General features: G+C 54.6%; 7 protein-coding genes across 7 annotated transcripts; 4 read left to right on the forward strand and 3 right to left on the reverse strand.

Moving 5' to 3' along the window:
* Positions 1–337: 337 nt before the first annotated feature.
* VTN31DRAFT_3475 (uncharacterized protein) lies at positions 338–2,930 on the forward strand (the record flags this gene model as incomplete). Its single annotated transcript, XM_069403758.1, has 2 exons — positions 338–564; positions 623–2,930. The coding sequence occupies 2 exons, from the start codon at positions 338–340 to the stop codon at positions 2,928–2,930; spliced, it is 2,535 nt and encodes an 844-aa protein (XP_069260800.1).
* A 1,789-nt stretch (positions 2,931–4,719) lies between these two features.
* Positions 4,720–6,030, forward strand: VTN31DRAFT_3476 (uncharacterized protein; the record flags this gene model as incomplete). Its single annotated transcript, XM_069403759.1, has 1 exon — positions 4,720–6,030. The coding sequence occupies one exon, from the start codon at positions 4,720–4,722 to the stop codon at positions 6,028–6,030; it is 1,311 nt and encodes a 436-aa protein (XP_069260801.1).
* Positions 6,031–6,408: 378 nt separating this feature from the next.
* On the reverse strand, positions 6,409–7,274 carry VTN31DRAFT_3477 (uncharacterized protein; the record flags this gene model as incomplete). Its single annotated transcript, XM_069403760.1, has 4 exons — positions 6,409–6,588; positions 6,653–6,943; positions 7,038–7,099; positions 7,175–7,274. The coding sequence occupies 4 exons, from the start codon at positions 7,272–7,274 to the stop codon at positions 6,409–6,411; spliced, it is 633 nt and encodes a 210-aa protein (XP_069260802.1).
* A 1,346-nt stretch (positions 7,275–8,620) lies between these two features.
* VTN31DRAFT_3478 (uncharacterized protein) lies at positions 8,621–12,617 on the reverse strand (the record flags this gene model as incomplete). The annotated part of the gene is made up of 4 exons (XM_069403761.1): positions 8,621–9,334; positions 9,387–9,743; positions 9,802–10,026; positions 10,077–12,617. 4 exons carry the CDS (start codon positions 12,615–12,617, stop codon positions 8,621–8,623), a joined length of 3,837 nt encoding a protein of 1,278 aa, XP_069260803.1.
* A 1,491-nt stretch (positions 12,618–14,108) lies between these two features.
* VTN31DRAFT_3479 (mitochondrial 54S ribosomal protein uL22m) lies at positions 14,109–15,201 on the forward strand (the record flags this gene model as incomplete). Its single annotated transcript, XM_069403762.1, has 2 exons — positions 14,109–14,157; positions 14,213–15,201. The coding sequence occupies 2 exons, from the start codon at positions 14,109–14,111 to the stop codon at positions 15,199–15,201; spliced, it is 1,038 nt and encodes a 345-aa protein (XP_069260804.1).
* A 584-nt stretch (positions 15,202–15,785) lies between these two features.
* On the forward strand, positions 15,786–16,768 carry VTN31DRAFT_3480 (uncharacterized protein; the record flags this gene model as incomplete). Its single annotated transcript, XM_069403764.1, has 2 exons — positions 15,786–15,993; positions 16,071–16,768. The coding sequence occupies 2 exons, from the start codon at positions 15,786–15,788 to the stop codon at positions 16,766–16,768; spliced, it is 906 nt and encodes a 301-aa protein (XP_069260805.1).
* A 1,041-nt stretch (positions 16,769–17,809) lies between these two features.
* On the reverse strand, positions 17,810–19,043 carry VTN31DRAFT_3481 (uncharacterized protein; the record flags this gene model as incomplete). Its single annotated transcript, XM_069403765.1, has 4 exons — positions 17,810–18,256; positions 18,314–18,547; positions 18,608–18,835; positions 18,915–19,043. The coding sequence occupies 4 exons, from the start codon at positions 19,041–19,043 to the stop codon at positions 17,810–17,812; spliced, it is 1,038 nt and encodes a 345-aa protein (XP_069260806.1).
* Positions 19,044–19,138: the final 95 nt, after the last annotated feature.

Below are 19,138 nucleotides of genomic sequence, written 5' to 3' on the forward strand. Positions count from 1 at the left end.
AGCAAGACTCCGTCCCTAGCGTATCGGAGATGGATCTTGGATTGTCCAATGAGATTGCAGGGCCTATCCCCCAGCCACATGCTTGCGTTCCCCAGCCTCCAACTGCACACCAAAACAAGGCTGCCTTGAAAGCAAGCAGATGTCTTTCTTCTTGTCTTTCGGGTTTCTTCGACTCTTGCACTCACCGGACGGAAGTTTCTTTCTTTGAACGTTGACTCGGCTGGGCTTACGGGCTTGTTCCTGGCTCAGAATGCGCTACGAAGCCGTTGTAAAGGTCGTTATTTAGTTCTCGTTCTTGATACAATTGATTCCAGTCCACCATCAACAGTTGCTCACAATGGCGACCAAAGTGGCCAAAATGTCCGTGCCGCACGCGGCCGGCATCTATGCGGACATGTCGGTTGATGGGCCGGCAATTGGCACCTTGGTGGCCGTTTTCGATCGTGCAAAGAATCTGCCAAACCGCAAAACAATGGGCAAGCAGAATCCCTACTGTGCAGCGCGGTTAGGCAAGGAAGCGAAGAAGACAGACACGGATTTTCGAGGCGGGCAGACTCCGCGATGGTAAGTCGTCGTTTGGACATGTCTTGCCCGGGATTGGAGCTGAAACGTTTACGTTCAGGGATCAAGAGTTGCGATTCACTGTGCATGAATCTCCTGATTATCAGCGTCTCAAAGTTTCCGTCTTCAATGATGATAAGAAGACAGATCTGATTGGAGAGACGTGGATTGACCTGAGCAAGTTGATCATTCCTGGAGGCGGTCAGAGTGATCAATGGCATAGCCTGCAATTCAAGGGCAAGTACGCTGGGGAAGTTCGCATTGAGATGACGTACTATGACTCGCGGCCTGAGGATGAGGCAGTCATCGAGAAGAGAAGAGAAAAAGCTCAGGCAAAAAACAGCTCAACGGGATCTGGGTCTTCGCTGTCCGGCCCGCGTCAGCCTCGACAGATGAAGAGACGGCCCTTGCCAGAGGATCCTACTGGCGGTGCGTCTCGTGCTGCGGCTCACGAAGCGCCTGCGGCAAATGCACATCCACCGGCAAATTCGCGACAAGAGTCTGTTGATCAGATGAAGGCCGCCTCGAGGCACGCGGAGCCATCGGCGTCCAGTTCACACCCGTCTCGTCATCATGAGCCGCCCAGGGAGTATCCTCGAGGCCGGTCCAAGCATTCTTACCCCGATCCGAGGTCAGGTTATCCTGATGAGCATGGCGGTTCCTATAATCGGCTGTATCAGGAGCCCCATTCGCACAATAGGGACTATTACGAACACCATCATGAGCATCATCGGCATCGATCTACCCGAGACACCTATGATTATCCGCCCGAGCATGAGGGCTACTACCGACAGAATCCACCTCCTGATCATTTTATGGAGCCCGTGGATCATGGCCGCTATCATGAGGAGCCGGTGCATTATTCTCACCACGTGAGACACCCTCCACACGTTCAGCCGAATGGATACGCGGCGCCGCCAAATCATGTTCAGGTCCCCGCTGAACAGGATACTGTCCCGTACCCCAGACAGGAGATGGTCATGCAAGGTCCTCCTCGCCAACTGTCCGAGCACGAACAGCCGGCGTATGCAGCGATGCAGCCGACGGTTGAGGATGAACCCGACGATGGACCTCCTCCGCCTCCACCGGTACATCGCTCCTCGGCCAGCGACATTTCACGGCCTTCAATGGGCCAGCCGTCTTATCGGCCGCCGCCTCAGGAGTACATCCCAATGCCCGACCCTCGAAACTACCATGCTACAATGCCGGCAGCCGACATGGCCCAAGCACAGCCTGGCACAATTCCTGCTCCAGTCAATCCAAGCGTGCATATGAGTCAGTATCATCCACACCCTGTACCGCAGCACGCTGTGGATTCTCATGGCTACAACGCGTCGATGCCACCTGTCGAGACGAGCGCAGCACAGCCAGTCACAATGCCTCCACCCCCTACGAACCAAAGCGTACACATGGGCCAGTATCATCCCACACATTCTATGGCACAGAACTCTGGCGGATACCCGGCTCCAGCCGACCCCCAAACGCCGGAGAGACATTCTGGCCGGGTCGCACAGGGCCCGCCGCCAAACAATGCGCTATACGAGCAACGAATGGAATCTAGTCCCTCGGGCGTAGACGAGCGGGAGATACGTCGAGTACCTAGTTCAATCAGTCCTAGCCAGTTCTCCGTCCGAAGGAAATCGGTGGGTGGACAACCATCGGCAGCCGACGACCAGGCCATCAACTCCCCATTTTCTCCCGATTCATATGACGTCCTGAACCCGCGGGCCTCGCCGTCAGCTGCCAGAGACGCACCACCACATGACAGGTTTGGGCGAGACGCGCGACTGACGCCACCAAACGAGGACCATCACTCCAGGGACGACGGCCCGATTATCGGAGACGATGGACGCGAGATCGACCCGTCGGACCATCTTCCGTCGGAGACTTGGGCTCCGGAACCCGAGCGCAAGACCAAGAAACCAGAAGTCAAGATTCGATTCAAGCACATGCCTCAGAACGGCCGGCCGTCGATGCCGCAGGCACAGCCGCCAACGCCCGACTCGGCCGGCCGAGCACGTCAGAGAGTCCACTTCCGCCCGCAGACTTACACGCCGCCGCGGGATGATATGTACAACCATATGCCGCCAAGGTACTCCCCGCCAGCATACAGTCCCAGCAATCAGCAGCCGCCGCCGTCGCAGCAGCAGCAGCAGCAGCGCTCGACATCGCCAACACCGAGCTCGAGACGGCGGTCCCTGTCTCCAGGGGTTTCCAGCCTCTACTCGCTGGACCACGTTGGCCCGCCGATTCCCGCCAAGGTCCCCATTCAAGCCCCAAACTCGGGGCCGATGGATGCGCTGAGTCAGGAACTCCAGAGCATTGACCTGGGGTCGTCTCGTCGAGGGGGGCAGGGATACACGCGGTAGGTGTGGACTGCATTGGCGTTGATGGTTAGAATTCCCGGGTCGCATTAGTATACAGTTACTTCTCATGAGCATGTTTGAGTAGATACGTCGGGTATTGTTCCACATGCGTTGCTTTGTATCGGCCGAGTTAGTTTATGCGCTTCATGAATCAAATCGTTATTTCGTCTGAGTGGCAGGTCATGGTTCCATTCTCTCGTCCAAATCAACCCCGTTGGGACGGTTGTTAAGCCATGGTCTCAAACGGTGTTGGTAACAGATAGTAGGTACCCAATGCCCCAACGGATCCATGTGGTCTTAGGGTTAATATATCCAGTCACTGGCAAAGTAGACCGAAAATTAGGGCTTCTGGGTCACTGTCACTGTGCCAAGTACTCACCCAATCGCGCGTGGCTCTCAACTCTGTTAGTCCCGCAGGCAAAATGCGTGCGTTCGTTCACACATCCTGGACAAAGAGAGTGTCATTGGGACATCGGCCGAGCCGCGATCCTGTATTCTCAGTTTCAGCCTGTCCGGGCATGATACATCATGGATTGATTCACCGGGGGGTACCTAGGGGTTAGATCTAGTTGGGTAGGTTCAGTTCGTCACGACGGAGTGAGCTGACTGGGGAGCCGGTAACTGGACATTCAAATCATCTCTTGCATGATGATGATGCTACCGTTGCGATGCACAAGGGAAGTTTGGACAGGGACTTTACGAATCAAATCCCGGGATGAAAGAGATTATCCCCATCTATTGTTCGGTTTTTTTTATTTTTTGATCTTATTGTCTCGATTTCTTTGAGAAAGATCAAGACTTTCCTTCCTTCTTTCTTTCTCCGCTGGCGGGATTCAAAGATGTGAATCACATAGGATCAAAAAAAAAAAAAGAGCTGCTTCTCCTCGACCCGTTTAATATATTCCCCATAGTCAGGCAGCGCTTTGTCGAATTCAATGATGTGAAGATCCTCACTCTTCTCACTGCAGAACCTGTGATTTTTGCATCCATACCCGGTACCCTACAGAGAAAGACGATACGAGTGGAATCGTTGCCTGCAGATCAGAGTTTTGCGAGAGTGAAAGAACCCAGATAATCAAACCCTAAACTGACCTATCATGCTGGTCTCTTTCATGGGCAACCCACGGATCGATCGAAACGGACTGGAAGATACCTGGTATGGGCCTCTTCAAGGCCATGAGTTTTTTTTTTTCTTCTTAGCTTTTAAGGATCCCCGTCCGTCAAGGTCTATCTGGGTATCTGGGTGAATACCAGCTCGACTTGCCCACCCCAGTGGATGAAATGATGAAGGAGTCATTCCATGAGAGAAAGATTGTTCCCACCTATGGCTCTCGTCCGAGTGAAGTTCAGCCGGCAGATTCCCTGGGAATCACGCTGTGCAGATCAGGCAAGCCCTCCTTAGGCACTGTCGACGAGCATGATCAGTCACCATCAGGCGGGATATTCCCTCCAATGCAGAGAAGCGATCTGCCCGGGACTCTTGTGAGAAGGGGAAAAAACAAGAGACGGTATTACCCGCGTGATCTCGCTTCGTCTCTCTCATTTCACTTGACGATTTCCCCCTTGGACGGGTTGAGGCGTCACTCGTGGCCATATATCAACCCCTCGACCACCTTTTTCTTTTTTCCCTTCTCTTTCTTCTCTTCCTCGCCTGTATGCATATTAGCGTCGGGCATATCCTCAATCTACTTTGGAGTGCCTCGACTGGATCATCTTGGACTGTCCAGAGTTTCATACCATCTCCAACTTAATCTCCCGCGTCGCAACATCATTCACTCGACGCATGATCACCATGACTCAAACGACTATGAGGCCATATACATGTATCCTCAACCCGGAAAATGAGTCTTCTCTTCTGCTCTCCTTGACTTCGGCGTCATCTTCGCGCTGCTCGTCTCCTCTGGAGGCCCCGGAGAAGCTTTCGGACCGCGTTCTGTCCCATTTCATTCTGCCTAGGAGCGCCGACGTTTGTCTGAGTGATCTTGACACCATGGCCATGACTGAGTGTTTCTCCGCCGATGAGTCGTCCTTGTACCAGCCTCCCGCGGCAGATGATGAGTTGCTCAGCCGCCCGGGAGCCGGCTGCTATGCCACGCCGGCGTCGCCTGGCGACGACCATGCTGCCTCCTCGTCTGGTGCCGACAACGTCAACAATCATGAGCAGCACCACGAGCAGCAGCAGCAGTTGAGCGGCGTTGAAGACCTCATGACTGAGGAGCAGCACCACTGTGATGAAACCGAGCAGCGTCCGTCCACCCATCATTCCACCGGCAACGGCGCTGATCATGAAGCAGCTGAACCGGACCCTCCCCGCTGCAAATGCGAGTACGTCAGCGAATGCTCGCTCAACGCCGGCGACGCCAACGCACCCTTGCGCAAGTGCGTCTCGCACATCTTTGGCCGCAACAAGTCCTGCACGCGCACCATCCCGAACCATCTCTGGGTCTGGTACTGCCGCAAGCACTACCAGCGGGTCAAGTACCGCCAGGGCGACTGGGTGATGAAGCAATGCGAGCTCATCATGGAGACCCTGCGTCGTCTGCGCGAGTGGAATGGCGTCGAGGCCTACCACATCAGTCGACGCAAGCGGGAACAGAAACGGGCGCAGGGGGTGTCCGGCCGAGCAAACCCTAATCATTCTGGGCCGTCCTCGACCAATGCCACCACCACCACCAACAACAACAACAACAACACCAACAACACCAACACCACGGGAGGAGAAGGTGTGTCCACAAAAAAGAAAGCAAAACGCTCCCCCGTCAACAAACCCTCCCCAATCGTAAGCGAGAAGATCCAGCAATTCCTCGACAAGACCCTCTCGCTCGACGAAACCGACGCCTTCGTCCACATGATCTACGAAGACCTCAAGGAAAGGATCAAGCACGACCAGGAAACCTACCACAAAGAGGAAAGCGACCGCAAGAAGCGCCGCGATGCCAAGCAGCGGCTGCGAGAGGTCACTTTTCCAGATTTGGAAATCTTGCCTCTGTTCAAGGAGTCCGTCGAGGCTAGGGCTACTGTTAATCGTGCGAAGAATAGCAACAAGGTTGGACTCCGTCGGGTCAACAAGAAGGGTGGCGTGAAGAAGTTGACTGCTCCTTGATTTCTTCCTATGCTTTGGTCGCTTGATTCTTTTTCAGTTTTCCTTTTTTTTTTTTTTTTTTTTTGTATTTTTGTTTTTTGTTTTGGTCCGGTTTTGTTGGGTTTCTGACTTCCACCCTCGCGTCTTGTTCAGGGCATGCCTTGACGGGATTGCGTGGAGTTGGCACTTCTTCGCACTGTCCGTTTGTTGTCTCAAGCACATCTGTCTGCTAGGAGTAGTCAAATGGCATTACCTGATAACCCATCGTGACATCATTATTGTAGCCATGATACTTACAGCCTGCACATCAAACCCACCAGGAAGCATTCTACGCCAAAAGAAAAAGAAATCAGCCCATGATGAAAAACAAATCAGAATACAAGGTATACGGTACGACGCTCATTCTAATGGTTGATCCGGTATCAGTTCGTATCCTCCTTCTGACGGCAGCACACGCGCCGCCGCAGCCACCGCCGCCGCACAAAACAGCGAGACGCACCAGCTCACGGTACAAAAGATCCAGGATTGATCGAGGTTCCAGCCCACGAAGAAGCGATCATCATTATCGAAGAGATAGGCCTGACGCAAGATTGTCAGCTTATGATTGAAAGAAAAAAAAAATTCCAGAGGCCATTTCACTCACGATCAACGCCATACTGCCCGCCTGCGCTGCAGCCGAAAAAACAATAATCATGCTCAACACCCCCCAGCCCGACTCCCGGAGCTGCTTCCCGCCGGAAAGAATCACCAGATACGCAACGATGGCGATGGCCTCCAGGACCACGGCCAGCGACATCAGGAAGCCCACGCTGCGCCACATGGAGCAAAAGTATCGGTCGTCGCCATGACAGTCTTCATATTGCGGGAAGGGTTCGCACGTGCCGGTCAACGACGAACAGCGGCGGTGGAGGCCGTACGAGTAGTGGAAAGAGGGCTGGCATTTGCTGAGCAAATTCCTTTTCCTTTTTTTTTTTTTTTTTTTTTTTTTTTTTTTTTTTTTCTTCTCTGTGCTAGGCGAGTGAACGCACCTTGTCACTATGATAACTGACCCATTTCGGGATGATGATCGACGCGAGTGTGAGGGCGGTCGCTAAGCCAACAAAAGAAAACCCCTCCAGTCAGACAGACAAGCAACTTCAACACATTGATGTTTGTTCGGACTCACCGATGAGGAACAATATCAACGTCCCAATATAGACGATGGTCTTTGTCAGAATGCCCGTATAATTCCTCCCGCGACCGCCGGGGACGAGATCGATATCCATCCTGCAGTTGCTTTTCCTTTGATAACCTACGCCTTATCCTAACCAGACGGTGTATGCCGTCAGGTGGCCAGGATCAGGAAGCGGAGGTGGAACAAGCAAACACTAGTGATATAAGAGAGGAAAGGAGAAAAAAAATTTCAAATGAAGAGGGTGGTTTTTTTACCGTGGTCAAGTCCAAGTCCAGAGCAGGGCTCAGGCCCGCCGTGGAGCAACACGGTGAACCAAGACAGCTTCTCTCCTCCCGTAGTTTTCTGGTGGCGCAAGAGTAAGACTAAGCTTATGCGAGTTGGCTTGGTGCGGACACAATAAGAGATCAGCGGATCGGAGGATTGGGTGGGAGCTCTCAAGTGGCAGGGATTGATAACGCAAGGTTTGGCCCTATGGCTTGAGAGCATGAACTACGAGTCCAAAGCATGGGATGAGGCTTCGAGGCGGCTTGGACTTTGGACTTTTGAGTTTTGTTGGAGTCAAGCGTGAAAATTTCCCATGCGACCCTGAAAATTTGGAAATTGAAATCAAAAATCCATTTTTACACAAATTTCCGCCAAAAACCCTACCTATCAAATAAAGATCAGCGAGCGGATCGCGTGTTGCATCATTGCATGATCCTCGCCAAAACCGGTTCCAGCAAGCAAAGTCGGGACTCAATGCGACATGGTCCTACATAATGCTGTTGTCTGGAGTATGCGGAGAGTCATAGGGCTGTTCTCCTGTTATCTAGTACGAACGATTTATGTGGCGGGCTTTGGACGAGTAGGCATGAGTTGATATGTTGACTCTCGGTTCCCAACTATACACTACTAAGTGAGAGAGAGCATCAGGAACGAATCATAATCAGCTTGAATATTAGGGAATTATTAGAAATCGTGTCCAGACATGATGCTAGAGAAGATATCAAAGAGAAAATCATCAAGTTGATGATCAAACAGTACCCTCTGCCAGCTCCAAAGCAAGGTCAGGATAGATATCTCTCGAGACAACTCTTCTCAACTCGCTCGATACCTAATCAGACGAATTAAAAGAATGTAACATTGTCGAATATTGAATTATCAACATATATCGTAACCGCTTCACTGTCTGAACGGCCGATCCGAATCCCATTCTCATGTGCCTTCATCAATCATCATCCACCCCGAGTCCGGCAACGCAGCGGACTAATCTACACGCTGCAGCATTATGACAGACACGCAAACATCGTGAAGAGAATCTGATCAAAAAAGGGGGGTAAAAAAAAAACACGTACATTAGGTGGAAACGCCGGCCCGAAATATGTATGCAGCAATTCATACAACATCGCAAGAAGATAGGGTAAAAGAAAAAAAAAAAAAAAAAAAGGGAAACATTCTTCATGAGCCACTGCCTTGTTGGATCATCGCCCGGAAATCTTCATTGCTCTTGGTCGTCTTGTTGTCGTTGTCATTAGGAGTGTTTTCTCCTTTTGTTTCATTGCTCGACGCGCTGACGGGTGCCAACGAACCGCCGCCCTTGATGCCGAGTCCTCCGCGTCGACCTGTTACACCCCTAGCGCCAGGCTGAGTAGGCCGTTTGATCGGTCCGCTGGCCTGCAGCATCTCCTGGGTGGTCTTTTTTGTAATCGACGTGCCGCCCGAGGGCCGCCGCTTGGCGGTGTTCTTCAGCAGTTCAGTCACGGTACCCACGTGGATACGATGGCCGGGCTGGATCTCATGGCCCTCCAGTTTGAGCGCCGCCTTTCCGGCATCGTTCACGTCGACGTACTCCACGATGGCTCCAGCGTGGTCGGGACGCAGAACGATCTTCACTAGAGGCCCATACTGCTCTGCCAGAGCACGGATTCGCGCGTCATTGACCGTGTCCGGTATGTTCATCAGTCCAAGCGTTCGCGCCGCACGGGTGCCACTGGGGATGTCGCTGTCCGGAGCGCCAGACTCCCCGTTCACCCCTGCCGCTGGCGAATTGCTCCTCCGGGTCAAGATTGCCGTCGCCTGCCTCTTCACCGGTGCTGGCGTCGAGAGACGAACCTGGAGGGGCCGCCCGCGGAACGGCTTTTGATCCATGGCAAGCGCAGCTTGCGCTTCCTCCTGCGAGTCGGTCAGCTCCGAGGCTCCTTCCAGTTTCGCAAGCCGAACTCACCTTTGAAGAAAACACGACAAATCCAAAGCCCTTGCTACCTCCGCTGACCTTGGTGGGGATTCGCGCAACCTCCACCGTTCCATACTGCGAGAAGAGTTCCTTGAGATCAATCTCGGTGGCTTTCCAGTCCAAATTCGACACGTGGATCTCACGGCCCTCGTAGACAGGACCGCGGCGCTCCTGCTTCTTAGTGGGATCCGAAATCTTGACGACCAGATTCAGGTTGTTGCCGACAAGGCTGTTATCCAGCGAGGTCGCCGCCTGCGCCTCCTGGGCCGATCGGAACTGAACGTAGCAGAACCGACGGTGGGTGTTGTACTTGAGCGACGGGAATCTGACATCAATGATCTCGCCACACTGTAGACGCCATCAGCATCTCCTCTGTGCAAGTGGCCAGTAATACGATAGCTCCTACCTTGCTGAACAAGTCACGGATATACGTCTCGTCGGCTTCAGGAGGGAAATTCGTGACCCATACAATCGACCCACTGTCTAGCTCTACATCGATCGTGTTGCCATCGAACGGTTTCTGGTCCCGAGTCAAAGCAGAGGCGGCATCCTCACTGGACTCGAACTCGACGACTGCCACCGCAGTGTCCTTGTCATCAGGCAAAATCCGGACGTCCTTTGGCTCGCCACACTAGAGCCACTGTTAGCGGTGGTTTATGAAAACGAACCCAGTCAACTTACATCGCGAAAGAATTGTCGAATCCTCGCCTCCGTGACCCCCGCTGGCAGGTTCTTCACGCGGACAGTTGCATGCTCTCGGTCACGCTTCGGAGGCGCCGGTTCCGCTGCAGCTGCCACCTCCTCTTCGGAGCGTGCTTTCTTGGTAGGCATTCCGTTGACGTCCGTGACTTCGTCTTCACGTTTTCGTTTGGCGGCGTCGCCCGATGCAGCCTCCGAAGAAGCAGAAGCGGCGGCGGCGGCGGCGGCAGCAGCAGCAGCAGCCTCAGCTTGCCGTTGCCGGGCCAATTCCTCCGCTTGTCGTCTTCGGTAGACCTCCCGCATCATCTTGCGAGTCTCGATAATCGCGATCTGGAGCTCTTCCACATCTTCATAATCCTCGCAGTGGGAAATGTATGTGGATGCGATTTTCTCCGGCCAGTCCAGGTCGGTCCGCTGGACGGCCTGCTTCAACACCGCGGTGGCATAGCTGGGGCTGGGCGTTCTCCTGGTTGAATCGCCGCTGGACTCTGCGTGGACGAACCGGCTCCACGACAAAAGTTCCCACTGATAGTACGCCAGCCAGAACTCATAGCTATTGCCCCGACGATCAATTAAGCTTTTGAACGTCTCCCGAGCGTTATCCCAGCTGCCACTCTCAGTGAAGTACCGGATGTAGATGCGTTCTAGTCGGAACAGCGGATCTCCCTGGAAGCCCTTGCCGCATTTCTTCTCCCCCAGCTCCTGGACGCTCTCGATGGCGGATCGGATGCCCACCTCGGCAATGTCCAGTTGTTCCTCCGTCGAGTCCGGAGAGAAGGACTGCCGACGCAGGTAACTGCACCACATCGTGTGGACTTTGATCACCTCCTCCAGGCCGCCCGCTTCCAGCATTCCCGTCCGTGTTGCTTTGTGCTTGATCTCCTCGATCTTGTCAAACGGGAGCCCCTCCCGCTCGGCCACCAGGATGTACTGGGACCACAACGAGCCAACCCATGGACAGTGCCTGGTCGCCCGCTTCACCGTTGGCAAAACATCCACGGACTGGTCCCGGTGCGTCATAGTGTAGTCTATCAGGAACGTTACGTAGTCTTCCCACAGGGTGACATTGACCGGGTCCCGGAGCAGAACCCGCTGATAGGTTGCATTGACGAGATACGGCATGTAGAGACGGTCCCGCGGCGGGCGCGAGAGCTGCCATTCGATATACTGGGTGTACAGCGCCACCTCCGTCGCCGTGTCCCCGGCCTGCGCGGCCTGCTGTATCCGGTTCTCAAAGTCCTCGAGTTGCCTGTAGGCGGCCTTGGCCTCGGCCGCACGGGCGTTGACGGACACCATGATTTGCTCGTAATTGTTGTTGTAGTAGGTACTGACGAACCCGGAGAAGAGCTGGAACGTGTCATCCCAGTTAGCATGTGGCGTCTGAAGACGAGACTCGAACACCGACCGGACGTGCGCGATTCGGTCCGGAGTGCGGTGACGAGCCAAGTCATCCAGCAACAGTTGCAGGAACCGCGACCAAATCTTATGGCTGTCATGGACACGCCATCGGGTCGCCTCCGCGGCCTGCTGCCAGATATCCAGCACGACCTGCCAACTGAAGATTTCGCGCCCAATGCGCAGATCTTCCTCGGTCCAGTGGCTGCGGGGATATCGGCCGGAGACTTCCTCATACAAATAGCATATCCAGTCCCCGAACATGGTCCACAGCTTGACGCTGCCGTACTCCTCGTCGACTGCTCTCCGGCAGAGCTCGGTCACGGCCAGCCGTTCCTCCGCCGTCTGGGCAATCAGGGTCTCATCTTGGATCCAGTCCGCCCAAAGGTTCTCCCCAATGGCAAAGAGTCGGTCCATGTCCTCCCGGGCGGCGCGGAGATCGGCCAGTAGATCGTAGGTTCGCGGATCGCCATGCGCGCCGGGTTGATGGGGCGGATATACATGGTTCATCAGGCCGGTATGCAGCAGGTGAATGAACTGCTTGTGCGACTCGTAGGAATGGGGGTTCTCACGAATGTAGGCATACAACTGGGCGGCCCGTTGTTGGTCCTCGGGGCTGAGCGAGGTGTTTGCGTAGCTCCGCTGCACCGGTTCGCGCGCATCGGGCCGGTTTTTGGAATGATTGCGCGGGATCCGGTTGACGCTTGGGTGGAGGGTCGACGGCGACAGTTGGCTCTCGTACGACTCGGGTTGTCGGAAGAGAAGGCGATGCTGGGGGTGTGACTGCTGTCGATGTTGTCGGGACGCCAGGTCGGCCAAGGCATCCATACTGTGAGTGGCATGGTGGCGCGAAGAGCCGCGTCCGTCGGACGGGTTCATGGCGTTGCTCGTCGGGTACGCTCCCGGTTCATTGCTGGGACCGGACGCGGACGACCGCTCATTCATGCGGGCGGTAATGACTTGTTGGGCGAGCGGCGACGCAGTCGAGGTATTTTTGGACGAGCTGGAGCGGGTTCTACGGACATTGCGATGGGGCGAGGCGGTTGGGGATGAGCTGTGAGCGCTCGGGGATGATTGTCTGGAATGAGTCGCCGAATCCTGCGGCGACAAAAGGGAGTTGATGTCCATGTTCGGCAGGGCAAGAAATTATCAAGAAAGGGAGATTGATAAAAGACCGTCTCGTGATGGGGGAGTCAAAGGATAATACGTGTCGCTGGGGTAAATCGTTCACAATCACCTCGCAGCGGAACGATCGATTAGGCCTCTTAACCATAAATCCATCCCGCGTCCTCACAAAATCCCAGCCAGGCGGCGGCGCCCACGGAGGGAAATGATTGTCTTCTTCTCTCCTTGTCGTCTTTCGGCGTGCGATCCAAGCACGGCCCGAAAGCAGCGGGCTACCAGAGAGGCACGAATGGGGGAGCAAGGAGCAGCCGAGGACGAGATTGGGGCCCAGGGGAGGACGGAGACGGGGACAGATGGAGTTCTGGGGCCAGCAAAATGCCGTATGTACTGGACAGCCGGGGCGAGCCAGGGGGAGGAGGAAAAGTAGTAGAAAATAGGCGTTTTTTTTTTTTTTTTTTTTTTTTTTTGTTGAGAGACCAACGGACGGACGGGTGGAGATGGACGATAGGCGTTTCGGGAGCGGCGCGATTTCGAAGCGGAAGAGACGCTTAGAGGGCGCGGAGGTCGGCTACGAAGTGACACGAAGGCCCGTTGGGGCAAGGGAGGAAAAAGAAACGAGGGCCCAGGCCAACAAAGAAGATGAGCAGAGTTGATGCAGCAGGGAAAAAGAAATAAAACAAAAGAAATAAAAAAGAAAAAAAAAAAAAACCAAGTGTTTCTGCGTTGGGGGGGTGTGTGGCTCCGGAGGAGTGCTGGGTCCCAGAGCCAGCGATGCGCTGAATTATTATTATTGCTGCTGGATCGAGCGGAAGACAATGATCCGTCGTTTTACTACATAACGTTACTGGGAGTACGGATACGGGGATTCCGTTGTGATGATTCTACGGGAATGAATCCGAGATATAATTCCTCGTCCGCGTGTCCTCGAGTACTATACGAGTCCTCGTACAGTATCCTTTGACAGCCTTGCAGAAGCAACGACCAAGCGGAACCCCGGAGCGGACTGCCGGGGACTCATGGGCCAGTCGAGACTCCTGCGAGCGATCCTTTTCAGTTGTGAATCTTTCATCCCTGCAGTGCCCCGAGGGAGTCTGGATCATCAATGCATTTTCAGGGAGCCAAGTTGACCTATGGGCGCCGGCCATCAACGTCATTCCCAGCACGAGAAAAACTGCAAAAGCCAAAAGGCCTGGGAAATCCTCGGCTGCGCGCATCAGCCCTACCCAATCCGGTTAGCGTGGGACCTTTGCGCATCTGATTTGTCTCCTGTGATGACCGATGATGACCAGGTGAATCCGCGCATCACTTAACTAAGGTATGTATTCACTTCCCCGGCTTTCCGCTCTTCCGGTTTGCACTGTTTGCATCATATCACGTTGTATCACGTGACTATGCTCACCGCCTGCCCAGTCGGAGCCCCCCAAGACGGCGTTTTTCAAAGAGAGAAAGCAAGTGGACAACGGCACGAAAAGCAGCCAGCATCGGTCACTCACCATGGCCACCCGGGGTGCGGTGTACCCTTGTCGACATATAGTCCGGGTCGGTATGTGCTCAATGGGTCCCTGTGAGTTTGGTGGACGTGTTACTAATGGCTGCAGCACGGCCCACGCCCGTCGTGGCCCGACGGACAATCTCCTACACTCCCATTCGCCGAGCGCAAGAGACGGAAGAAAAACCAGAGGAGCCCCCGAAGGAGCAGCGTCGGTCGGCACTGTCATCCATTCGAGACTTCTTCCTCGGCGGGTCGAAGCCGAAGAAGAAACCGCAACTGGCGAAGCCCGCACCGGTCCAGCGAGAGGGAACGCTGAGCGCCGACTCGATTTTCGCAGATGAGACCACAACAACCCCGGCGACCGCGCAGGAGCGCCGCCCCGACGCAGAAGCGGCCGAGGTCGAGCCGCTCGAACAGCGGGTGCGGGACCGCATGGCCCCCATCATCGACCCGCGGCCCGAGGCACGAAAACGATGGGAGCGCAAGATGATCGTGCGGGCGGTGCGCAAGCGCGGGCGGCTGAGCAAGCGGGAGATGCTGATGGCCACGGAGCGCGAAGCTCTCGTCAAGTCGCACTGGTTCAAGACGTCGGTCAAGAAGCTCGTGCCGCTGGCCCGGCAGATCGCGGGCAAGAACATCGACGACGCGATCCTGCAGATGCAGTTCAGCAAGAAGAAGGTCGCCAAGGACGTGCTGGAGCACCTCAAGCACGCCAAGAACGTCGCCATCGTCAAGTACGGCATGGGCTTGGGTCATGTCCAGCGCGACCCCTCGCAGCCGCCGCCAAAACCGCAGACAGTGATCCTCAAGAACGGCGACAAGCGGATCATCCGCGAGCCGACCGCCATCTACATCGCCCAGGCATGGGTCAACCGTGGGCCGTACGACTACGACTACGACCACCGGGCCATGGGCCGGATCAACGTCCTGCGCCCTCCGCACACCGGCCTGTCTGTGCTCCTCAAGGAGGAGCGAACGCTGATTCGCGAGTGGCAGGAACGGGAAGCCAAGGCGCTGCGGCAACGCAAGCAGCAGCTCTGGACACAGCTTCCCGACCGGAAGATTTATGGGCAGAACCAGTATTATAGCTGGTAGACTTTATTTTTTTTTGTTTCATTCTGTATATTAGCATTGAACAATTTGGAGTTGGTTGTTCTTGTGTTCTGCTCGTCCTGCTTAGTCATTTTCTCTCTGTGACCGTTGAAAAAATGGCCATCTCCACCACGACCGTCAAGCCAAGTTTAAGGATATATAGCTTATAGACCATCATTGGCTATCTCACAGTGGGTGACGTTGAACTCGGGAACACTGCATCAAGGCAATCCGTTCATGTGCCCTGACCGCACTATACGCTTATTGCGTCAAGGAGGGTCCGAGTAGGAATCTGCACGAATCGAGTTCAATCGATGCCGTCGCTCTTCTCCATAGGCACATGCCAGGAAAATGAGCGCATCTCCATCAGCAAGGAGATACCAAGTCCGTCAAGGCATGACGTCGACTTCAACCCTTTTTTTTCTTTTAATATCAAACGATATTCCGTAAATAACGGCGGTGCTGTCTGATGTAGTCGGCGTAACACATTCAACACACTAGTACTACTATCACTTTGCATTGCTAGTTACATCAACTTGTCCAGAAACTCCAGATATACTCGTGCAAAGAACGAGAGAGAATCCAACATGTCGACGACGACCGGCGGAAAGGTGCCCAACGGAACGCAGATGGGCGGTCCGCGGATCCAAGAAACCCTCCCGGACAAGCCGCAGACACAAGTCCACGGCCGCTTCCGGGAGTTTGATCTACAGAACCGGGTATATGCCGTAACGGGCGGCGCACGAGGGCTAGGGCTAGCCATGGCGGAGGCATTGGTCGAAGCGGGTGCAGAGGGTAAGCAAGATACATAGTACTATCACCTGAAACCGCGTTGCCCGGGCTGATAGTATACCTACCTATCGATTCCATAGTCCACTGTTTAGACCGACTACCCACCCCAGATGATGAATTTCTACGCGCCAAGCAGCGCGCACGATCCGATTATGGCGGCTCATTGCACTACCGACAGATTGACGTGCGGGACGAGCGCAACATCGATATGTGCATGAAGGAGATCGCAGCGCTGCACTCGCGGCTAGACGGGCTGATCGCCGCAGCGGGGGTTAACCACGTGGACAAAGCGATTGAGCACACAACCGAGGACATCAACGAGGTCACGTCGATCAACTACACGGGAGTTTTTGTGTGCGCGACGGCGGCCGCGCGGCAGATGATGCTATATCGCTGCCGGGGGGCTATCTTGCTGGTGGCCAGCATGAGCGGCATCATTGCGAACAAGGGCATGGTCTCGCCCGTGTACAACTCGTCAAAGGCGGCGGTTATCCAGCTGACCCGCAGCCTGGCCATGGAATGGGGCAAGGTCAACGAGGAAGGCGCCGGTGGCATCCGCGTCAATTGCCTGTGCCCCGGACACATCATCACGCCCATGGTCGAGCAGACCATTGCCCAGAACCCGGGTTGTAAGGACGTCTGGGAGTCGGAGAACATGCTGGGCCGGTTGGCACGGCCGGAGGAGTTTCGTGGCGCCGCGCTGTTTCTGCTGAGTGAAGCCAGTAGTTTTATGACCGGGGCACAGTTGGTGATCGATGGAGGTCATACAGCATGGTAGAGAGACTGGTATGCTGTAAATAATCAGTGACTCAATCACAGACGGAACAATATAGAAGCAATCGGTGCCATGTCTTCCCACCTACCTAGGTTAGTACTTGTTTCTTCACGTTCGAAAATCGAGATTCCTTCGATTATGTACTCCCGAGGCTTCGTATCGAATGGTGCCATCTGAAACTTCTCTCGGAAATCCATTTACATGGGATAGCGCACTGACGAGAGTGAAAGACTTCTACCTCGTCAGAGCGCGATCCCATGTAAATGAATTTCCGGAAGATGGCCAGCCAAACACTCAACATCTGAAGAGCTGGGTGCTTCACGCTGGGAGCATATAAGTATTGATCAGTGGTTTTGTATGGCTGTCAAGCTTAGACGTTCCTTTCGCCCGAGGTTGTGCTCGTGAAGTCCGCGGCCAATGAACTCGCCTTGATCTCTGCGTATGCTATCTATCCTGCAGTTGGATTGAGCGACGCTGAGTGTGAAAAGGATTTTGGACTGTGGAATGGTCTTCTGCGAAGGTCCAAGCAAACTCTAATGTCCGGACCACAATCAGGCACACTTTGCACCACCAAATGGAGTCGGACTCGAATAAATATTATTGTGGAGTGCTTCGCCCGTGCAAACATGGCAAGTGCTCGCGCTGGTATCAATAGGTGGGCTTTGCAAAAATCGGCCTGTCACCGAAAGGGCAGGACTTCGAAAAACGATATACATTCCGACTTGCCTCGTTTGCAAATGGGCCGACTTCATGTCAATCACCTTCCAGGCTACCACAAGACCTGAGCGATTACCCTCCACCATCTCCATGTGAAAACAGCCCCAATCGCCAACGTAAAGTGAGCCTGTCTCAACCGTTGTCGCGAACGTACAAGGTTCGCGCGGATCATCATCGCGAAACTAGAGGTATCTTTATGAAACTGAAGCGTCGCGTATGAACCACGAGTTCGTTCCCAATATTCCGTTTCGACCTCTCCTTTCCGTACATCGTTGAAAGAAGTCTATGCAGGCAAATGGCAGGATTCGCCCCTTGCGACTGACCTTCTTAGTTCGAGACCTCCGTAACCCGCGCCACCACCTCCCCATCGCTCACTTTCAACGGATCACTCTTACACTCCGGCACGCGCGTCGGCGGATCAATCTGCCTCGGCGGCTCCGGGCCAGGGACAACCTCCGCCTTGACAAACACGGGGATCACGGCCCCTGTTGCCAGACGGAAAGGTCTATGCCCAACTACTCTGAGGATCGAGGTAATCGCGCCGGAGTGCGCCGTCATCGAGATAAACTCCGCCGGGTCCTGACTGAAGATGGTGTCGAGGGCACGCTTGAGCCGCGCATCCCGCGCCGAGTCCGACTCCCGCAGCTCGGGATCCCAGAGGGGATCGTCCTCGGCAAAGCCGTCTTCAATCCGGTATGATGGGTACTCCGCCCGAATGGCGGAGCGGCTGCTGCGGCGGTCGCAGGTGTGAATCCCGATTGTTTCACGGAGATTCTATTCCCATCCTCAGCAACGCCCCCATCCCCAGATGTCATGCACGAGGGAAAATACCTCCATTACAACCGGTGCAAACGCATCCCAAACCAACTCATGGAACGTAATCCACGCCGTCTCGAGACACCGGTTCAGCGGGCTGACGTAGAACGACTCGGCAAGCGGCATCCCACGATCAATCTCGGTCCGCCAGGCTTCGTGCGCGGCGCGGGCTTGAGCCCGTCCCGTCTCGGTTAAGCGAGCATCCGCCCAGGTGCTTGTCTCATTTCCTTCGCGGAGAGACCAATAACACTGTCCCATAATCAACTCAACCCCTTGTCCTTTGGTGTCTCTCTTCCAAGACATACATACATCCCACGCGTCAGTCCCGTAGTACGCCTCCGCAACGTTGTGCTCGCCCTGACCGTGCCTTCCCAGAAACAGAACCTTGTACATTGTCCGCGAACTTCCCCGAGACTCCCGCGCATTCAGCGCTCGAACCCAGTGCTGGAACCGCACCCATCGCGGCTTGGACCCCGTCGGATCGAACTCGGCGTCTGTGTCGTAGGGTCGATCTATCAGTCCAAAGTTGCTTTGCACCTATTATTTGTAACCTTTGGATCAGTTGATATGTTTTATATGGTATACCAGAATCGTGGTCGCAAAGAGTGCAAAGTACATGATCAACATCTTTCCCATCAGTATCCTGGGAGGGAGCAGACTGCTGGAAGTAGCCGAGGACCGTCGAATAGCGGAAATGGGTCTGTGATTGTGATTCCCCGGTCCAAGTGATGCGTTCTTTGGACATTTTTTATTTTAACAATTTCGTCCCATCTCTTCTTGAAATCTGCGAGATTGAGCACTAGGCATTATGTAGAAGCTGGAGTGCTTGGAACAGCCCCC

The sequence above is a fragment of the Thermomyces dupontii genome (assembly GCF_041956625.1).
Source record: "Thermomyces dupontii strain NRRL 2155 unplaced genomic scaffold VTN31scaffold_3, whole genome shotgun sequence".
In the NCBI taxonomy this organism is placed as follows: Eukaryota; Fungi; Ascomycota; class Eurotiomycetes; order Eurotiales; family Trichocomaceae; genus Thermomyces; species Thermomyces dupontii.